The 20,082-nt window shown below is 40.2% G+C and overlaps 1 protein-coding gene across 1 annotated transcript in view; it reads left to right on the top strand.

Annotated features, from left to right (window-relative positions):
• The window catches only part of KIF26A (kinesin family member 26A), a 100,630-nt gene extending 86,726 nt beyond the window's left edge, over positions 1-13,904 (top strand). The window contains exons 8-16 of the mRNA XM_054161774.1: positions 443-705; positions 943-1,126; positions 1,427-1,586; positions 3,049-3,211; positions 4,161-7,542; positions 10,742-10,932; positions 11,387-11,407; positions 11,834-11,984; positions 12,819-13,904. Of these exons, the coding sequence (XP_054017749.1) occupies positions 443-705; positions 943-1,126; positions 1,427-1,586; positions 3,049-3,211; positions 4,161-7,542; positions 10,742-10,932; positions 11,387-11,407; positions 11,834-11,984; positions 12,819-12,994 (4,691 nt within the window). The 3' untranslated portion in view covers positions 12,995-13,904. The remainder of the gene's footprint in view (positions 1-442; positions 706-942; positions 1,127-1,426; positions 1,587-3,048; positions 3,212-4,160; positions 7,543-10,741; positions 10,933-11,386; positions 11,408-11,833; positions 11,985-12,818) is intronic.
• The last annotated feature ends 6,178 nt before the right edge of the window (positions 13,905-20,082 follow it).

The following is a 20,082-nucleotide window of genomic DNA, read 5'->3' as shown; positions in this document are numbered from 1 at the left end:
CAGTGTGGTAATTACATGCTGTCAGCTCCTGGAACAATAAACCTGGAGTATATGAATAGATTAGAATTTCTTTTTAATTAGCTTTGCAAACTTATCACGGTTTATTTCTACACTGGGATTGTAAGTTTTAATTTGAAAAGGTAGAATGTAACAGCAGATTAGTTTATTCAAGAGGAAGTTTGTATCGGTGCATTGTGATGAAAATCTGAAGATCAGAGATGTTTTTAACGTTAATCTGCTGTGGGTCTGAGTTACAAAAATTACAAACCTAATTGAATAAAAACCAATGGATTAATAATTAAATAGTCTTAATTTCTGCCTTTATTCTTTCCTGTTATCTGTGTAGTGCGTGGCATTGCATGTAGTTTACAGTGATGATATGAAGAGACGCTGTCTTGTAAGAGAAAAGTGAATTAAGTTCATGTTCATCTTTTCCTTCTAGGAAAATCTTTTACCATGATTGGGAAAGATAACTCCACACAAAGCCTTGGTATCATCCCCTGTGCAATTTCTTGGCTCTTCAAATTAATCAATGAACGTAAAGAAAAAACTGGGACTCGTTTCTCTATTAGAGTATCTGCTGTGGAGATCAGTGGCAAAGATGAAAACCTTAAGGATTTATTAGCTGAAGTAGCCACTGGCAGCCTTCAGGATGGCCAGTCTCCCGGGGTTTATCTGAGGGAAGATCCAATATGTGGAACCCAGGTATAATGGATATCACAACATAGATTTTTCTGAGACTATCCTCTGCTTTTATCTGACAACAATTATGAAAACTTTTAAGACAGTAAGAAAAAAAAAATTGCTTTTAATTTATAAGCCTTTCTCCCATGGTGTACATATTTGTTTCTCCTAGTGCCCTAGAGATTTAGCTAGTTCAGCAAAAAATAATAAAACAAAATGCCCCTGTGCTAATTAGTCAATTTCTTGTTTATATTCAAGCTTCAAAACCAAAGTGAGCTAAGGGCCCCGACAGCAGAGAAAGCTGCCTTTTTCCTTGATGCTGCAATTGCTGCCAGAAGTACCAGCAAACCTGAATGTGAGGAAGAAGATAGGAGAAATTCACATATGCTCTTTACTCTTCACATATACCAGTATCGAATGGAGAAGAGTGGCAAAGGAGGAAGTATGAATCTTCTTACCATATTGTTTATTTTCAAATGATGTGGGTTTGGGTTAGTTTAAACAATAATTTGTAATAAACTTTGAAAGAAAAAGTGATGTGAACCCTCAAGCCAATCAAGTCACCTTGAATTTTGGTTGCTGTAGCTAATATCTAGTTTCTTTACTATTAATATTTAGTTTGGTCATTATCTTATGCTGTCATCATTGTTTTCTGAATTTGAATATATTTTGAATAGCAAGGTTGGCTTGAGTCCATGCAAGAATGTGATGTACAAACATTTTTCCCTCCTTTTTGCTTTAGTGTCTGGAGGACGCAGCCGTTTGCATCTTATTGATCTAGGGAGCTGTGAAAAAGTGCTGAGCAAGAGCCGAGATGGAGGCGGGTCTCTCTGTCTGTCACTCTCTGCCCTGGGCAATGTAATTCTGGCCTTAATTAATGGTGCTAAGCATGTGCCATATAAGTAAGTGAATTATTTTCTGCATTGTCTTAAATTTGTGGCTGGTGTTAAATTAGCAACGGATCGTGTCAACAATTTACTGTTTACTTAAGATGAAGTTGAAAGAAGTTCTATCAGAGAGGCCTCTGTCTTCTTTTAAGGTCACTGAAGTGACATCAGAGGTGCTTATATCTATTCATACACCTGTCTATATGTATATATGCATGCACACAACTTTATAAAATGTCAGCTAGGAACATGAAGTTCTTAATTACATGGCTGAAAACTGTATGCATATTGCTATATACGCGAGTGAAATGTTGGGGAGGGTTCAACTGTTGAAAAAAGTTGAGGAAACGGCCACAATGTTCTATCTCCTTTGTGTGTCCTGGATTTGGAATTTAAACTGGTCCCAGCCAGCTGGTCATTACTGAACAATTTCGTCAAAATGTTATAGGATTTTCTCTCCTTTTTCCAAATGAAAAAATTGTATTGAAGTTTTAAAATCTGAGAGAGTTTATCAAGTATGTTCAGCAAAGACTGTATACCTTTCTGAATGCTACATATTTTTGATTGGAAAAAAAAAGAAAAGGACTCCTCCATGTTGCACATTTGTTTAGCAGAAGTGAACATTAAGGTGTGTTCCTCTGTGAAGTGTACTTGACATTAATGTTATGTGAAGCACACCTGTGGGGAACTGACCATAAAGACAACAGCCACATTCTAAACACTCTTACCAGAACTTGGCCTTCAGTCCTTAAATTTAATTACTTCTTGTCTTCATGCATTATAACTTTGTGCTCTTGTTATCAATCATGTCATTTCACATATTTATCTAGTGCTGCATCTCAAACAGGTGTACTTTCTTTCTATATTAGGCAGAAAGATAAATTCCTCAGGCTAGTTGCTATATTTGTGGATGGAGTGGAGGATGTGGGTTAGAACAGAGAAGGGCAGATCCTCAACTTTGTCACTTGCCATGGTTTAGTGAGCGACCATGATGGTAGTCTCCACGTGTTGGCCCAACTCAAGGGTGTAATAGGAAGCAGTGTCCAGGGTGCCCTGGGAATAGGTATCTTGGAGACCAGTGGAGGACAAAATATCACCTGTCTTGTCTTTGCTGTCCATGGTGGATGATCTGCATCACCAAGAAAGCTTTCAGAGAGAAATTCTGCTTTCCTTTTCCTACGGCAGAACAGACAACAGCAGACAGACTGGAAAATAGATTAGTTGAGGTGGCACTGGTAACTGTACTGCAAATACAGAGGCAGATAGATAATGAAAGTATCGGTATTTTTGTATATGTACATTTAGATACATTTTAAGCATGTTCAAATAATAGGAGCATATTTCTTAACTGCATGTACCATACATGCATGTATCCTATATCCTATGAGAGTGAAAGCACAGCTTGTGATGCAAAAGTATGCAAAAAAAGAGACAGTAATTTCTTTAAATTATCTTAGTATTCTCATTTGTTACACAGGGACAACAAGTTGACAATGTTGTTGAGAGAATCACTTGGGAACATCAACTGCAGAACTACTATGATTGCACATATTTCTGACTCCCCAGCCAATTATGCAGAAACTCTCACCACCATTCAGCTTGCATCACGAATCCACCGAATGAGAAAGAAGAAATCCAAGGTTGGTTTATAAAGAAGCATAAATTAATTAATTTGAAAATGAGTTTTCGTAGCCTCTCAGTGGGGGAACATGGGATTTCTCAGCACTAAGAAGTAATACAAAATGCATAAAAGCTCAGGAGAGGAACTGACAAATGACTTGGCAATGAGCCATCATCCCACCCCTGATCCTTAATCCTGAAATTCCCTTCTTTTTGTTCCAAACACATATTCTTTCTTTTCTTATATGTGGAACTGTCTCAAAAGCTCCTATTTCTAGTAATTAAAAACCAATAAGGAAGGAACAGAATGTTGTTGAAGAAGAAAAACAATGTGCAGTATTTAAGGGAAACTATTTGAAAATATAGGATTGTCATATTACTTCTAATACAGTTGTCTTTGGTTAACACAGACTGCTCTCACAAGCCCTGCTCCCGAAACACAGATGGGAGGGAAAGTAAAACACAAAAAACTCCCCAAACTCTGGGTTGAGGCTTTGCTGGAAATAAGATAGTACAATGCACAATTCATGCAGCCCATTTGCAGAAAAACACAGCAAAATGCAGAAGCAGTAGCAGAAGCCAGCAACCTCCCCTACCCCCTGACCCACAGCCCACCCATCAGAAAAGACCAATACCCCAAACCCGGAAACCACACCAGCAACTGGAACAGAAAGCCTCTCACGTTACTTTGCTCTAGCTACCACTTTCATTTTGCAGCTGGCATAATGGCAGCATGGTAGTGAATATCATCATCATATTCAACCCAACCCATGACAACAGTAAAATCTATGTAGCATGACCTTGTTATTTTAAATCACACTAACATTTTTCCACTTGGCATAGTTGTGATAGTATGCACAAAGCACGGAGTATATATCAAATCCCACCTTTTAATCAATTATAGGTACATATAAACATACTTATGTATCAATTAATACTAATAACTTCTCCCTTATTGTTCATTTGCAGTATGCCTCCAGTTCATCTGGAGGGGAGAGTTCATGTGAAGAAGGACATGTCCGAAGACCACCCCATTTGCGCCCATTCCACCCAAGAACTGTTGCCCTTGACCCTGACCTTCCTGTCCTGAGTATATCTAGTGATCCTGATTATTCCTCCAGCAGTGAGCAGTCTTGTGATACTGTCATCTATGTTGGTCCCAATGGTGCAGCTTTATCTGACAGAGAACTGACAGACAATGAAGGTCCTCCAGAGTTTGTTCCCATAATCCCATCCCTAAACAAGAAGAGAAGTAAAGACAATTCTGCTACTGGTAGGAGTTCTGACAAGGACCATTTTAAATGCAACACTTTTGCTGAACTGCAAGAAAGGTTGGAGTGCATTGATGGAAGTGAGGAACCCATCAAATTTGCTTGTGGAGAAATGTCTGTTGTGTCTAATTGCAGCCCAGTCCCTGGAGGTACAGAAAATGCACAGTCTAAGCTGATAAAGGAAAAGATATCTCCTCCTTCTGGAGGAATTAAGAAACCAGTTCCACAAGAAACTGTATCCCCCAAAAAAGGTCATAACCTCCCTTTCCAGGCTGTTGCACCAAGGGGCAACAATGGCAATTGTCTTGAGAAGAGCACGTCTCAGTTAAAAACAGAGCTTTCCAAGCCACAGAGCAGAACTGACAACAAAATAATAGACTCAATACTGGAGGGAGAGAGAAAGACAATCACTGATTCTCTGCAGTCCTCAAGGTGTAGCCCTTCAAGGAATCTGGAGCAGAGTAAGGGCACAGCTGAATGTGTCATTAATGAAAAGGCCTTGTATGGAAAGAGACCCTTACCAAGCCCAGCACCTCCGCCTCCACAGCAGAAGGAGCACGTATTGAGCTTGAAAGCTGAGAATTTGGAGCTGGATAACAGCAATGCAGTTCGGACTCCTCCTGTGGGAATGAGCAAGCAGATGGGAAACAAATCTGAGCAAAACCCTGTAGGAAGTATGTTCCTGGTTGGTAGCAACACCCAGAATCAGCCAGGTGCAATAGAGGTCCACAGTTTCAGGTCAGCGTTCAGAGCGAAATGTTTTGATCGGGATATACTAACCACCACTGTGACTTTGCAGCAGCCTGTTGAGCTGAATGGAGAGGATGAACTCGTTTTCACTGTAGTGGAAGAACTATCCATTAGTGGGATTATGGATAATGGAAGACCTTCCAGTATCATTAGCTTTAACAGTGACTGCTCCCTTCAGGCCCTTGCATCGGGTTCAAGGCCAGTCAGCATTATCAGCAGCATAAATGATGAGTTTGATGCTTATACCTCACAGGAGACTTCTTCTGGTGTAAATATTGATATTGTTGTGCCCTTTGCTAAGGATCCCTTTACCAGCAGCAGACGTTCCTCCATCAGTTCATGGCTTAGTGAAGTCAGCATCTGTACAATTGAAAGTGATGGAGCCCAGTCTAGTGACAGTTTTGTTGCACAGTCATCTTACAGCTGTAACAAATCTGAGGAACACTTCACCTTGGATTCGTCCCGTTTATCAGTCCCCCTGAAAAGTGCTATGAATGACAGTGGATTTTGCTTCTCTGAGCTGGAGAGTGAGAGCTTGAATTCCAGCAAGTTGTCCTCAGGCATCAACAAAAGCCCTCAAACCCCTGAAACTACCAAAGCATCTCAGATAAAAAGTGCTTTTTGTGTCACTGATCAGCCCGTAAAAATAAAATTTAGCAATTCTCATGATATGCCTGTGATAGAAACCATACATTCTAGTCTTCCTAGAAGAACAAAAACTACCTCGTCTTCAATCCACAATAATACTCTCCTCAACTATAAAGAACTGCAGAATCCACATGGTATATTTGAAGATCCCTGGCTGTTGCGCGCTGATTATCAGTCTGAAGCAAAACCTGCAGACTCACTGCTGTCTCCAAAATCTCACACATTTGGTACTGAGAAGCAGCCAGGAAAACTTGCCCAGTGTTTTGGCGCAGCATCCAAGCCAACGAAGTCACAGACTATGCTTGCCTGTTCTCAGAGAGTTGTGGATGGTTGTGAAATGGCCTGCAAATCCTCCAGCGGAACTGCAAAGAAGTCAGAAGTTGTGATGAAGATGCCACAGCTGAAGAGGGGAGCCACTACACTGGGAGTGATGCCAGTGTCACATGCTAACAGTACTTTGCCAGAGGCTGTGACTCGGGGGAATTCAGATGCTCCCTTGGCCACTGGCAGCTTGAAATCATCATTAGGAAAGAAGAGCACACCACAGAAGTCAACTGTGTTGCCCAGGCCAAGTGGGCCAACACCGCCAACACCTCCTGTACGCAAATCAAGCCTGGAGCAGAAACCTGTTGGACTGGGTAATGGTGGGGGGAAAGCCTCTGGCCTGGACTTCACTAGAATTGCCACACCAAAGGTTGAAGATGAAGCAGATTTGCAGTTGAAAGCTGGGTCTTACTTCGGTGAAAGTGCCAACAGCAAAATGAATCTGAGGGGTGACCACTCTTTGCCTAAGATGACATCCAGTTTAAAGACGAAGGCATCAAAGAATGAAGCCATGCACCGCTATGGGAGCCACATGTCCCTGGAGAGGTGTGATAGCCTGACATCGGTTGGATCCAAAGCAAGCATGACAAGGGAGAGTGGGACCATCAACAACCGGGCAGGGCGCTCTGTTCCCAGGCTGGGTGTCCCCACTGTTGCCTCTGGTGTGGGTTTACCACCAGCCTTCAACACTGCTGTGCCCAGTAAAAACAACCAGGCGAAACCCACTGCTAACCAGAAGCTTCAAACAAATGGGAATAAAACTCGGGGCCTCTCCACCAGTGGGTCAAAGTCTCTTAGTTCCTCTGTGAAGTCTCTGGCACAACCTGCAGGGAAGGGCTCTGGCATGGCCCCCAGTGGGAAGGTGGCCCCTCGTTCTGTGCAGCCTGTTAGTGGCAAACCTGGCCGAGGAACCATCATGGGGACCAAACAGGCCATGAGAGCAGCCAACAGCCGTGTGAATGAGCTGGTGTCAGGTGGCTCTGGCAAGGTGGGACACTTCCGAGGCTCCACTGACTCTGACAGTGGCAATGACAGTGGCATTAACCTCAGCGATGAGAAGTCGCAGATCCCAGTACTGCCATCTCCATACAGCAAGATAACAGCTCCCCGGCGGCCTCAGCGGTACAGCAGTGGACATGGCAGTGACAACAGCAGTGTCCTGAGTGGAGAGCTGCCACCAGCCATGGGGAGGACAGCTCTGTTTTACCACAGTGGGGGCAGCAGTGGCTATGAAAGCATGATTCGAGATAGTGAGGCCACAGGCAGTGCTTCCTCAGCACATGATTCCATGAGTGAAAGCGGAATGTCATCACCGGGCCGGATGAGGAGCCTCAAGTCCCCCAAAAAACGATCAACAGGTAATAAATGAAAGGGAAGCTGACTGTGTGTCCACTGGCACTCCAATGTATCCCCAGGGATGAAGGCTTTGTGTAGTGTGTCTGACAGAAAGGGAACAGAGATCTGGGGAAACACCAAGTAGGGAGGTGGACTGTCTGCAGGCATTTGTGTGTGCATATGTATTGCAGTGACAGCAGATACTTGTCATTTATTTCACTTCAAAGCTGCAGGTGTGACACAGGTGCTGCAGCAGAAAGGGCAGTAGAGGCGCCAGGTGCCCTGGGGCGCCAGCAGCCTCCCTGCAAGGGAGGAGGCAGAAAATGGTCACCAGCAGATGAGGAGATACTCCTTCCACCCTCAGCAGGATTGGCAGCAAGCACAGCACCAGGGCAGCCCCAAAGTAGGAATTTTATGGGTGGGTTGGAAAAGGTGAGGCTGCTGGCTGGGCTTGATGTGTTTTTGTGAAGATCAGGTGAGTGTCAGTGATGACCGATGAGAGAAAAGCAGTGAGGAGCTTGTGTACTGTGTCAGGGCAGACATTTCTTACCACGCCATGCAAAGGTGGGCTTACAAGAGCCAGGTCTCTGTTCCTGCTCTCCAGAACCTTTCCTAATGGCTTTTGCAGTTGGTGCTCATTAAGTGCTTTCAGTTGTAGCCAGCTTCAAAATCAAGCTCATATTACAGTATTCATTTTTACTAATCTAAGTTAAAGTCCTACTATAGTATCATAAAGAATCACTGACAAGCAGTGCCATGCAGCTAATGGTCAGCAGCCTCGTTCAGCAACCTAAGCACAGACCATTGGAAATATAGTAGGGACTAATACTAGCAATGCACTGAATCTGAGCTTTTGATTGGAAAGTGGTAATCATTGCAGTCCCTGTAGACACCCATTAGGCTCAATTCTAGTAGCAAAACCAAATGAGTTAAACTGATGTAGATCTCATGGTGCTTTCTGGTCAGAGCAACTGAGTTGCTTCAGAAAATGATCAATCATTTTGGAAACTCAGGGCAAGATTTGCTGGATTTCTTTTTCCATAGCACAACAACCTTTTAAACCTTTCCTACAAATCAATATTTACAGCTGTCTAAGTTGCACACATATTGAGAAGGCATTAGCTGCTGATGGATTTGTATTTGCTTTTGCCCTAGGAAATGTTTGTAAGGTTTTCAAAAATGACAAACTGTTTCTTTTTCTAATTGAAATTTCTCTATATCAGTAAATTATGTATTCCTTTTTTTGGAGTGTTGTAGACTTTGAAACATTAAATAATATGTTTTATACATGAAATGAGGTTTCCTAGGAAGTTCATGGACTATTTCTTTAAAGAAATGTTTGGTGCAGGCCCATTATTGGCCTAAAATACATTGCAATCCTTGCAAAGTGTTAGAGATTCATGGAATGGCTTATGTTGCTCCAAATAGTGTTGTAAATATGCAGACTCTGAATTTTAGGACAGGTCCAACTCCCATATATGTGACTGAAAAGCAAAACCTGCGCTGGTATAGTAGGATATGAAATTTGTCTGCTTAGTATACACATTTGACTACATCTGTTTTGGTGCCATCTTCAGAGGGGTCCTGATGTCACCAAAGTGGTTACAGGATCAGAGTTACAGTGGATGATTTCAGCAGGCAAGACAATAGGGATAATTCAGGCTAAATGAATTGGGGTTTGGAGAGTGATGAACATAAGTTGCAGAGGTAGAATCAACTCTTCCCTTTCTAAAACATTTCCTTTTTGATTATTCTTGTTACACAGAAATTAGCAAAGATGCAATTCAGAATTACAGATATTTTTCTTAAGAACATGTAAAGCAGGTAGCTCTTCAGGTGTTAGTGCAGATTTGTTGCTTTGAGGATACCTGCTAGGATTTTGTCTCCTTTTTATGTTGAAGTTTGTGGCAGGGCTTACCTGACAGCCTTAACCTGCACTTAACTCTACCGGAGAGGTCTCAGCTCAGAAGGTGTTTTGTCAGCAGTGAGCTCTAAGCAGTACTTTCTTGTCTGTTTGATGTTCTCCCTTTTGTAAGAACACCAGAAGAAGTAAGACTCCTTACCTCTGAGTTGATTTCTGTAAGAGGAGACACTAAATTTATTGTCACACATCACCCAAAAGATGCTTATACTTACTGCTACCATGTGACATTTCAGCTTGTTTCTTGTAGCCTTCAACTTTCCTGTTTACCTAGGATTGGACTGCAGTCTTTTTAACATTGCCTGACCAGTTCTATGCATGTACTTATCCTTGACACCCAGAGTGTAAAGGTCAGCCTTCTAGAGAAGGAAGAGAGACTTACAATTGCAAAAAATGCTGAACACCAAAGTGCCAGCTCTTGTGTACAAGAGAACCAGCATTTTTGAAGGATGTTACGTCAGTCTCTGCTTCATGAAACATGAGCCCTGGTAGATGCATTGAGGTAGCAGTATACTTTTAGTAAATCTGGGAGCACTCCTGCTGAGGAATTTGTGAGTTTTGTCATGCTTTGAGCTGCTGGGTGCTGTTGCAAATGGGTGATGATGTGCCTTGATGTTGGAGATGGTTCAACTTGCAGCTTGGTTGGTTGATGCCTTCTGAATGCCTCCCAATCCCACAAAGTCATTGAAAACTGATAGTATTTAGCACCTTAAAACATTGATAATATCTCTGGAGGGAGCTCTGGAGCAAGCAAAGAGGTAATACAATGATCCTAGGTAGCCTTGCTTGGTGTGAAGTGGAGGAGCAGGAGATTTCCAGATTTGCCTGCCATTATCTGTATTGGTTTTAAGTTACTCACAATCTCGGTGCCATGGTTTAGTAGTCACGAGGTCTTGGGTGACAGGTTGGACTTGATGATCTTTGAGGTCTTTTCCAACTTTATTGATTCTATGATTCTATTCTATGATTGCAAGGTAATGAATACCATTGTAGCCCACCAAAGAAAAATTAATCTGGACAAAATATTTGTTGCAAGAAGACAATAAAGAAATGATGCTCAGACATCTGCTTTTAGGAGAGGAACTGCTGTTACTGCCATCAATAAACCAAGTGAAACATAGTTTGCCAAGGCCGTAATTCAATTAACAGCCTGAATTTATTTTACTAAAAGAAAAAGATCAAGAGAAGCATTTCTTCCCAAGTATCCCGAGACCCTAGATCTCTCTTTAATTCACTGTAGTACATTCTGCAGTTTTTTGGTCTTTTTCAAGTCTGAGGAATGCTTGTCTTCTGTATTTTAGGTCTCCAGCGCCGCAGACTGATTCCTGCTCCCCTGCCAGATGCTGCCTCCTTAGGAAGAAAACCCAGTGTCACTGGCCAATGGGTTGATCTACCACCTTTACCAGGCACTTTAAAAGAGCCATTTGAAATTAAAGTTTATGAGATTGATGATGTGGAACGATTACAGCGACACAGACAGGAGGAAACTGAGGTCAGCACATATTTTACAACAACTGTAGACAACTTAAATTACAGTATACAGGGAGAGTCCTTGCTTGAATGCTAGAATGGTGTTCAGGAAATTGATTGCAATTAAAGCACTATAATTATTAATTTTACAATTCATATGTTGGGGTACCCTTAACAGAAAATGAAAATGATTACTGTCTAAAATTAATTGTGTCTAACATGACTGATGGTATAAGTGGAAGTTACCAATGAATACGTTATGAGAAGACTTTATAATCTCAGCCTGGATCATGAAACCTTACAGTCTCCCTCAATGATAGGGTCATTAACTCTTTATGTAAATGACAGGATTCTATTAAATCAGGGATATACTGAGTTTAATTTACTTGTAATTGGAAAACACTTCAGCTAAATCTATTTTGGAGACTACGATTCAATGTTCTTCTGATGCATTTTTCCCATTTCTTTCATAATAGCCTTTCCAGGATGTTGAGAAGGTAGGAATGCTTTTAAGAAAATAAGTATTCATGTGTTTTAGGATTAAATACAACTCTTAACATTATTATTAGGCTGAGTTTATCTTCTGCACTGCTGGAAAAACAATTCCTCTTCAAAACCCAGTAATTTCACATTGTATTATGAGATGTTTGCTAATGCAGAGAAGTGCAACAAATGCTCAAGTGATGTAGCTTGCTGTTTCTCGAGATTAGAATCCATTAATGTAAATTTCAAATAAAAAAAAAAAAGAAAGAAAAAATAAAAAAAATCAAATACCCTGCCTGAACACACCAACTCCACAGACAGGCAAAACAACCCACCTGCTAACTCTTACAAGTAATAAGCTGGGAACAATTTGTGTCAAACTGTTGGAGGTCATCTTATAACAGGAAAATTCATAAAAGGGCTTTTCTGTGTCTTAAAAGGGTCTAATGTATTTCCATACCAAGCTGAAGATACTAGAAAGGCGCCAGCAGCGTATCAGAGAAGTAAAAGCAAAGCATGAAGTTTTGAAGGAAGAGCTGGAAGAAACAAAGTGCAGATTGATGATGGATCCGAATAAATGGAAAGAGGACTGTAAGTATTTCACAAAACCAGGACTATTATCCTCCTGTAACAAACTTTCAGCATGCGAGCAGTCCCACTGGAAAGTTAAGCGCTTGCTAAGGCGTTTTGCTGAACTGAGCCATAAGATATGCTGTAGCTCTGTTTGTATTTCTCTGATAATTTGTTCAGTGCTGAGTGCTACCCCCCCTCCAAACCAACCAGAAAAGAATATCAAAACAATGCAAATACTCACTGTGATCCTTATTAATATTAAATATTTGTATAACCTTTAATTATCCTTCTATCATAGAGTCACAGAATCATCTAATGGGTTTGGTTTGGAAGGCACTTTAAAGATAATCTAGTTTCAATCTACCTTGTCATGGGCAGGGACACCTCCTACTAGACCAGGTTGTTCAAGGCCCCATCTAACTGACCTGAAATCTTTCAGGATTGGTGCTTCCACAACTTCTCTGGGCAACCTGTTTCAGTGCCTCACCACTCTCAAGATGAAAAATTTCATCCTGATGTCTAACCTAAATCTTCTTTGATGTCTAACCTAAAGCTTCTTTGAGTTTGAAGCCAGTGCCTCATGTCCTGTCACTGCATGCCTTTGTAAAGGGAATAGCTCTTTCCATATCCCTGTTACGGCTGGGAAACTGAGGTATTAGATTTGTTCACAGACTGAGTGCTTATTAAATGGAACATCAAGGCAGAGTTTGCTATCTGATGGGAAAAAAAGTGAAAAAAAAGTCAGTCTTGGTTCAAGAGAAATAAAATTGTACTCTATATTGTTTGCACCCCTTGTGATAGGAAAAAAGCTTTGCTATGAGATGTTTCTCTTACAAATTTTTTGTCTGACAGTTGAAGTTGATCCTGATCTCGATAAGGAGTCACAGGAGTACCTGGAGGCACTGGAACAAGTGACAGAGGAACTGGAGCAGTGTGTTAATCTGTGCAAGTCACATATCATGATAGTGACGTGTTTTGATATTGGAATAACGGATGCACAAGATGGAGTAAGGGAAGTGGAGGTCTGAAGAAAGGTTTTTCAAGGGACTGAAGGAAGTGAAGCTGGTCCGTCTGATATGAAGAAGTAAAGAGTTAAAGTAGCTGGGAAGTGAAGGAGGAAAGGTGAAGACTAAAAAGCAACAATGAATGTTGTAAGAGAAAGAAACAGCTGAGGGATGGAATGTTCATAAATCATTTGGTGCCTCAATGTGACCTGAACTGTACAAAGATAAAAGTAGGATCAAGTGTTGCTTCTGCCAGAGGGAAGCAAAGAAATTTAGTGCAAACCAAGATGTTAATTAACAAACAAACAAACAAACATACAATGGAAGTGCCTTTAAAGTTGATTTGATTTTCTTTTTAATTTGGTGCTAGAATTAAAGCCAGCAAACCTAAGCAGACCACAAAATGTATTCCTACAAAGTATTTTATACTGTATAGTGTATTTATGACTATATGTAAAAAATGAACAACATTGTAGCAAAAGCAATAAGTAAATTATGTTTTCATACCTGAACTTGCCTTCTTGTTTCATAGAAAAGCTGTTTTATGTAGCAGAATTAAAATTGTATTATAATTGTTTTCTTTGTTAGGGTTCAAGATATTTTTATGAACATTTATCTATTGAAAAGGTGTATTATGGCATTTTGAGGTGATTGTTTTACCTTCAGGTTTTGTATTATTACTTTTTCAGATCAAAAGAAATGTTTGTTTTCCATTTTATATATACATATATAGATATATATTAACTGCTTACCTACTTCCTTGGTTACTAACCTCAGTTATCACAGACCTGGTCGTTTTGGAGTTGTAAACTTAACATGAGGAAGTCTACAAAGGGCACTGTGGTTTGGTTTGGTTTTCTTTTTTCCTCTCCGATTGCAGGAATTGAGAATTGTTTATTACCAAAACCATAAAACAAGCAAAAAAAAAAAAAAAGGAGCAAAAACTTTTTGTAAATGTTAAGTTAGGTCCATATTTTTATATAGTTTTGACTATAAATATAGCATTTGCATTTTGAACTTTTAAGACAAATAGTATATCTTTTTACAGTTTTTCTAAGGAAGGCAAACCCTCAGGATCAAGTTTATACATGCTGCATGAGATTTGGGCTTTTTTGAAGGAGGCCACTTAAGTGTGGAAACTATTGATAAATTGTTGCCAAACAAATACTTTTGAAAAGGTTTAATAGTGTATGTAATACCACATTTCATAATGAATCATATTTTCTAATCATCTTCCTTTTTATGGTTTTTTCAAATCCTTTGTACAAATATGTATTATAACAGCTTGCTTCTGTTTTTATCTGTGAATAAAAGAAACATCTATTGTTATGATTGTTTCTCATTACATGTGTGATTTTAACATTCAGAAGAGAGGATGCCTGTGGTACATTCTATTAAATGTGATGTTGCATTATATTATCACCTTGCCCAAGAGAGAGAACTGGAACCAAATTTTTGACATTAGTCATCATAAACCAATTGAGAAAGAGAGGCAAAACACCAAAGGGTAACATAAATAGCATTGATAATAATTAAATCCTCTTGGCACTTTGGAGTTTACAGAAAAAGACCTGTGGCTCACATGCTTGTTCTCCCCAGTGAGACAGAGCAATTAAAAATGGGTTTAAAAGCACAAGAAAACTTTAGGAACTGAAACCACACTCTGCACCCTGTAGGTCCATCATAACAAATGACTAAATGCATTTTTCTTTGATACTGCTGCATTTGCTCTCTGGTTACACAGTAGCTGTGTTAGGTCCTCATCTTCCACTGATTCTGGATGGAGTAACTCCAGGCAGATTTAGTGTAAAGCTGGTGCTTCTAACGACACCATCTCCAGCTGTTTGGCCAAGTGGTCTGTAATGTGTGAAAATTTCCTCTCCCTTTTTCTCTCTTTACATAACGCTAACAGCATGGCATCCAAACACTAAATTCTCTTTGCCCTCACAAGAGGCATATGAGAGAGTGTTAAATACTTTCCTTCTCATTCAGCAGCTAGAGAAGTGGAAGAATGAGAGCAAGAGTTTCATGGTTTACTATGTGACTTTGCATGTGGTACAAAGGATGCCCTGATCTTGCCTACCGCTCTGTGATTTATCCCTGGAAAAGGGTGCACCATATTTCATACTGAAATTTGGCACTGGGTTAGGTTGTATGGAGGGGAATGTAGAATCTAGAATTTCTAGAGGATCCCCTTGCTGATATCCTTGCCAGATAAATTTATTAAGTTGTAAATTCTTGCTGTATTTACTTTATGTATGTATGTGTTTCAGTTCTTCCAGAGAAGGAATCAAACTATGTAGTGATTAAGTATGTTGTGGGATTTACTTTTTTTTTCAGAGCAAGGATCAGATAAATGTACTTATAAAAAAAGGCAGCAGCATCCTGAGGGACAAGTATTAGCAAAGGGGGAAACTTCCAAACAAGAGACCCAAAGGAGCATATATTTACGGGAGCTCTGCATTGTGGTGCTAGGATTTGTTCTGGTAACACTGTACCATCCGCAGGAGATGCAGATCTTAATGGTGATGCAGCCAAATGAGTTGACCTGTGGTATCCTCTGAGCCCTGGTCACAGTGGGGCTGATCTCACAGTAATCATCCATCCCAGTTTTTATAAACCTGATAATTTGTTTAAATACAGTGTTTGCCTGTGCTGTTTGATGCTTAATTTCTAACTATGGTTGTATTTGGCACAAAGTGGGAAAAGAGCCATTTCAGGGCTGCTTAGTTCCACATCAATATGACAATAGTATGCGTATTAAATGCATTTAGCCTCTGGCTTAGAGACACAAAACAAGCCCGAGATGCAAAATGAGGTGAGGTACTGATGGATGAAATAGCAGACTATTCCCTGTGCAAATACTGTTCTTTATTGATAGTTGTGATTAGTGAATATTTTTCATATCTCAGAGATGGTAACATTCCTTTTTTTGTGTGTGTCTTATGGTTACTTTTGCAGTTCTGTCCAGTTAAAATTTATACAGGTATATGCTAAAGTAATGATTCATGCCTATTTTGTAAAAGGCTCAGTCATACAAGGTTAGAAAATTGCAAAATTAAGCTGGATGCTTTATTTCTTTAAATTTATGTGGAGATATTATGATTTAAAATAGCCATTAGATTGCACATATAAATATGGTATCAAATAAAACCTTAGAACACCTCTGGTGTTGGAGAATTGCCTGAGTTACTTTTGGCAAGGCAAAATCAAGCTAGAAGTCTTTCTCCTTTGTTTGCAGATCTTCCTATGAAATCCTTCACCTCTCCCCTGCTAAGGCAATACTTTCTAGGTCCCTTTTAATGGTCCAGTTTAGCAAGCAGATCACATCATGCTTATTTCCCGGCAACAGGGAATATGTATTGATGGCTGCTGGTGGTTTTTTTTTTTTTTATCAGTGCAGTGGTGACTGTAAATAACGCCTGAAGATTAGGTTTCAGAAAGTGGGATGTAAATTCCTTTTTCCTCAAACCCACCTCTCACAACATTTCACTAACCAGAAGGCCAGCATATGAGAGGCAGGGAAGGAAGGGAGAGGTCTTCACAGTTTCAGTCACATGGTCAAGCTGCTTTCAGGAAGACATGAAGTGTGGACTGGAACAGAAATCAAGTGAGAATGCAGGACTCTAATCCGGTGACCAGGGACTCAGAAAAGTGAGGAGAACCTTTTATTCTGGACATGGTCTCCAAGCTTACTTTTGTATTTTCCCACCCAAAAGGCACAGTCTAATGTATAAAACTGCTGCTGGGAGGTGGAATTTCAACTCACTTGTCAGAATGTGTATATTGGATGGGTAAATTGGAGGAGTCAGTAGCCACTCATGTAAGCCGTGCATTTGCTGACCAAAACTAAGTGGCGTACATCTGTGGAGACACTGCCGCACTGCTAGAAGTGTTTGGAAATGTGGTTATTGCAAACATAGATTCCCTATAGAGAAATCAGATGGTTTATGAGCAAAAAGTCATTTAATGTATGTGTAAAATGTGTGGGGGGGTTTTATTATTTATTTTTTCTTTTACTTTATAATGCTTCTGGTCTAACCGGTTCCAGTTAAGGCATTTTTAGGACACTCTAAATGCAATATTAAAATATCATTACTAAAAGAGAATGCAATAGAAATATGAGATTATTTGTTCTTTTCTCAGCATGCAGAAAGTGTTTCATTTATTTCTATTTCAAGGTAGCCATGTATTCTGTTTCTAGTTATAAAGCCATGTTTTCCAGTCGCTTGAATTTTATTTTTAAAGCTGTGCGTGGAACATAACTCCACAGGCAGCTGTTCTATATTGTGGCTATAGGCAGGGTTTAAGGCAAAAATGTTAGCCATAAGATGATCTCTGTATCATATATCCAAGCTGGCAGAATGGGACACAAATAAGAAGCAGTGCCATATTTGGGGCCCAATTCACTAGAGCACTTAGGCACCTGTTTAAGCAAGCAAGTAAATCTGGTTTGTATCCAGCAAAAGACTCTGATTTTGGCTTATGTCCCATTGACTTGGATTTTTTTTTTTTTTTGCTCCAGGGTTTCAGATGGTGTAAATTGCTTCAGCAGTGGTTCAGTGGAGCTGTGTTGACTTTCGCCAGATGAAGATCTTACTGAAAATATTTTACTTATGAGTGGTATTTGGGAGAAAGGAAAGAATAATTCTGTTGATGTGCAACAATATCACGAGTGCAAATTGGAAGGTGGAAAATACCTCCCAGGCTGCTCCTATACGTAACATCTCATGGCTTCATGCAGACTTTGACTTGCAGAAATCTGTTTGTGGAGTACATATAAGAAGACATAACTCTTGACAGTGTAGATGGTCAGAGAGATTTATTATTGGACCTGGGGGTGAGCTGCCTGATGATAGGGTGTGTTTGGCACAATGGCTTTTGTTTAGTTGATTTGTCTTCCAAGTGGACAGCCCAGGTCCTGGTGTGAGCCTGTACAACTTCATTCTTCAAAGGTTTTGCTTCATTTGTTTCTTTAATGTAAACATTTATGTGGGAGCTTCCTATCAGGACTCACAAAGGACTTACTGCACTGCCCTGTGATGGCTGAAAGACCTTGTCTTGATATATGAAAGTCTTGTTTTTGGAGTTTTGCTCTTGAACTCAGTGAAAAAAGAACCTGGTCTTACAGCACATGACTAGAAGCCTTCAGTCCCAGCATCATGAGAAAGCAGGTTCATGCTTCCTTGTTATCTGGCTTTTCTATTTGAGGTCATTAGAGTGTCTTAGATTCTGCCCTTCAGAGTGTCAGGGACCTAATCAGGGCTGAGAGCTCCTGACACAGCTCACGTGACTGTATTTAAAGCATGTTTTAATTGATCCGACCTTGTATGGGAAATACCTTTGGAGTCCTAATGTGCTGCTCTCTGGGAGGCAGGCGCAGTGCTCCAGGGCACAGGCAGTAGAGAAATAAGCAGTCATTTTAGAGTTTGGCCTTTGACTGGAAAAACTGACTTTTAAATATTGTCTCACTGAGACCTTTCCCTGCATCTGTAACAATGACCCTCCATTTGTCAGCACCTGGCCCAGATATACTGATAAATGCTGCTTGTTTTGAAGGGTGCCACTCATTTTGGTGTACATTACCATTTAAATGACTTACATTTGTACCTAAAGGCTTCAGGCTCATGGGGCTAAGTGCTATACAAACCCATTTTTTTTAGCCCAAATAGGGTATGAGGAGGAAGGACAAAGTGGACTACTGTGTTTTCCTCCAAATTGAGCATGTAACAGTTCTTCAAATATGTCTCTCATGATGTTCTTTTCTGATTACGGAGCAAAACCTTCAACCACAGCTCTTGAAACCCTGCAGATGGGTTCCAATGTGATATCATTTTCAAACAGCTCTGTTTTCAAAGTGAAGATATGTTATTTACCTGTATGACAGGAAATGAGGCAAAGGAAAGCTTTTCCCTTAGATTTTGATGAGAGAAACCAAAGGAAGAAAATGTAATAAAGTATGCAAATAAGAGAAGGAAGAATGCACCAGTGCCTGGACTGTGCATTGCCTTGCAAAGCTGTGCATTCAGGCAGGCACAAAGGAGTGGAGAAGACTGAAGGCAGCTATGTGCTGCTCCCCCTCCCATTTATATCCTTGGTAACATTTCTGCTCGGTCTTAAGCAGACAATTTGCAAAACCCCCATGTATAGCATCAATGCAGCAATGTTATAAAGCACTTTTGCAAAGACAAGTCTCTCAGTGTTCTGTAGGACATAACCTATTTTTCTTGCTGTTGCCTCTTTGTATGTCTTGCTTGGTCTCTGATTTGATCTTTGGTATCTAAAGTAGCTACACTTTTTCTTCTAACTCTTCTTTCCTAATATTTCAGCTGTAAATGCATTTTGCTATTAGTGCTGTGCAATAGGAGCTGGCCCTTTCCAGGAAAGGATGCAACATAAAAAGAGAAGTGTTGGTGAAGGAAAGCAGCCTGGTAGAAAAATCTGGGAATGGAGAAACGAGGGAAGGTATTCTGGCTAACTGTGTCAGAATGGACTTTCAGATTTACTGACAACCCATGGGATGTTTGCCATAAGGACTAAAGATCCCTTTTTAGGTGTGTAAATTGTAAATGCAGGTTTGAAAATTTCATAAAAATTACTCCTCCATGATGCTCATGTATGGATGTGATATCAGAGTCATTGATGTTATAAGATCAATTAATACCGTAGATATGTTGGGAATACAGCCAGGAATTTTGGTTCCATATGCATCAGGCATACAGCTGTGCAATCCTTCTCTTCCAAGGCCTTTCCCTATTGGTTATGTTAATAACCAGGCTGGAAATGAGCACAAAAATTTGATAATACTGTATGTAAACTAACTTGGAACCTTTGGAAATGCTAGCACCCTACCTTTTCTTCTCTGGCAAAAGCCTCTTTCTGCCTCTTGCATACAAGCAGATAGCTAATATTTTTCCAGCTGATACTAACTCTAGGACCCATGCAAGTTGTTGCATGCACTTCAAGAGGCTTCCACTGTGTTGCTATTTACACAGAGATCTGATCCTTTGCAAGAGGTGATTTAACTGTAATCTCCCACAACAACAAACTGCACAGGCAGTAGTTCTACTATTTGTGTATAAGTTTGAGATATGGCAGTAGTTCAACAAAGC

This window comes from Dryobates pubescens, chromosome 5 (assembly GCF_014839835.1).
Source record: "Dryobates pubescens isolate bDryPub1 chromosome 5, bDryPub1.pri, whole genome shotgun sequence".
NCBI classification, from domain to species: Eukaryota; Metazoa; Chordata; class Aves; order Piciformes; family Picidae; genus Dryobates; species Dryobates pubescens.
This window is presented reverse-complemented; position numbering and strand designations above follow the sequence as displayed.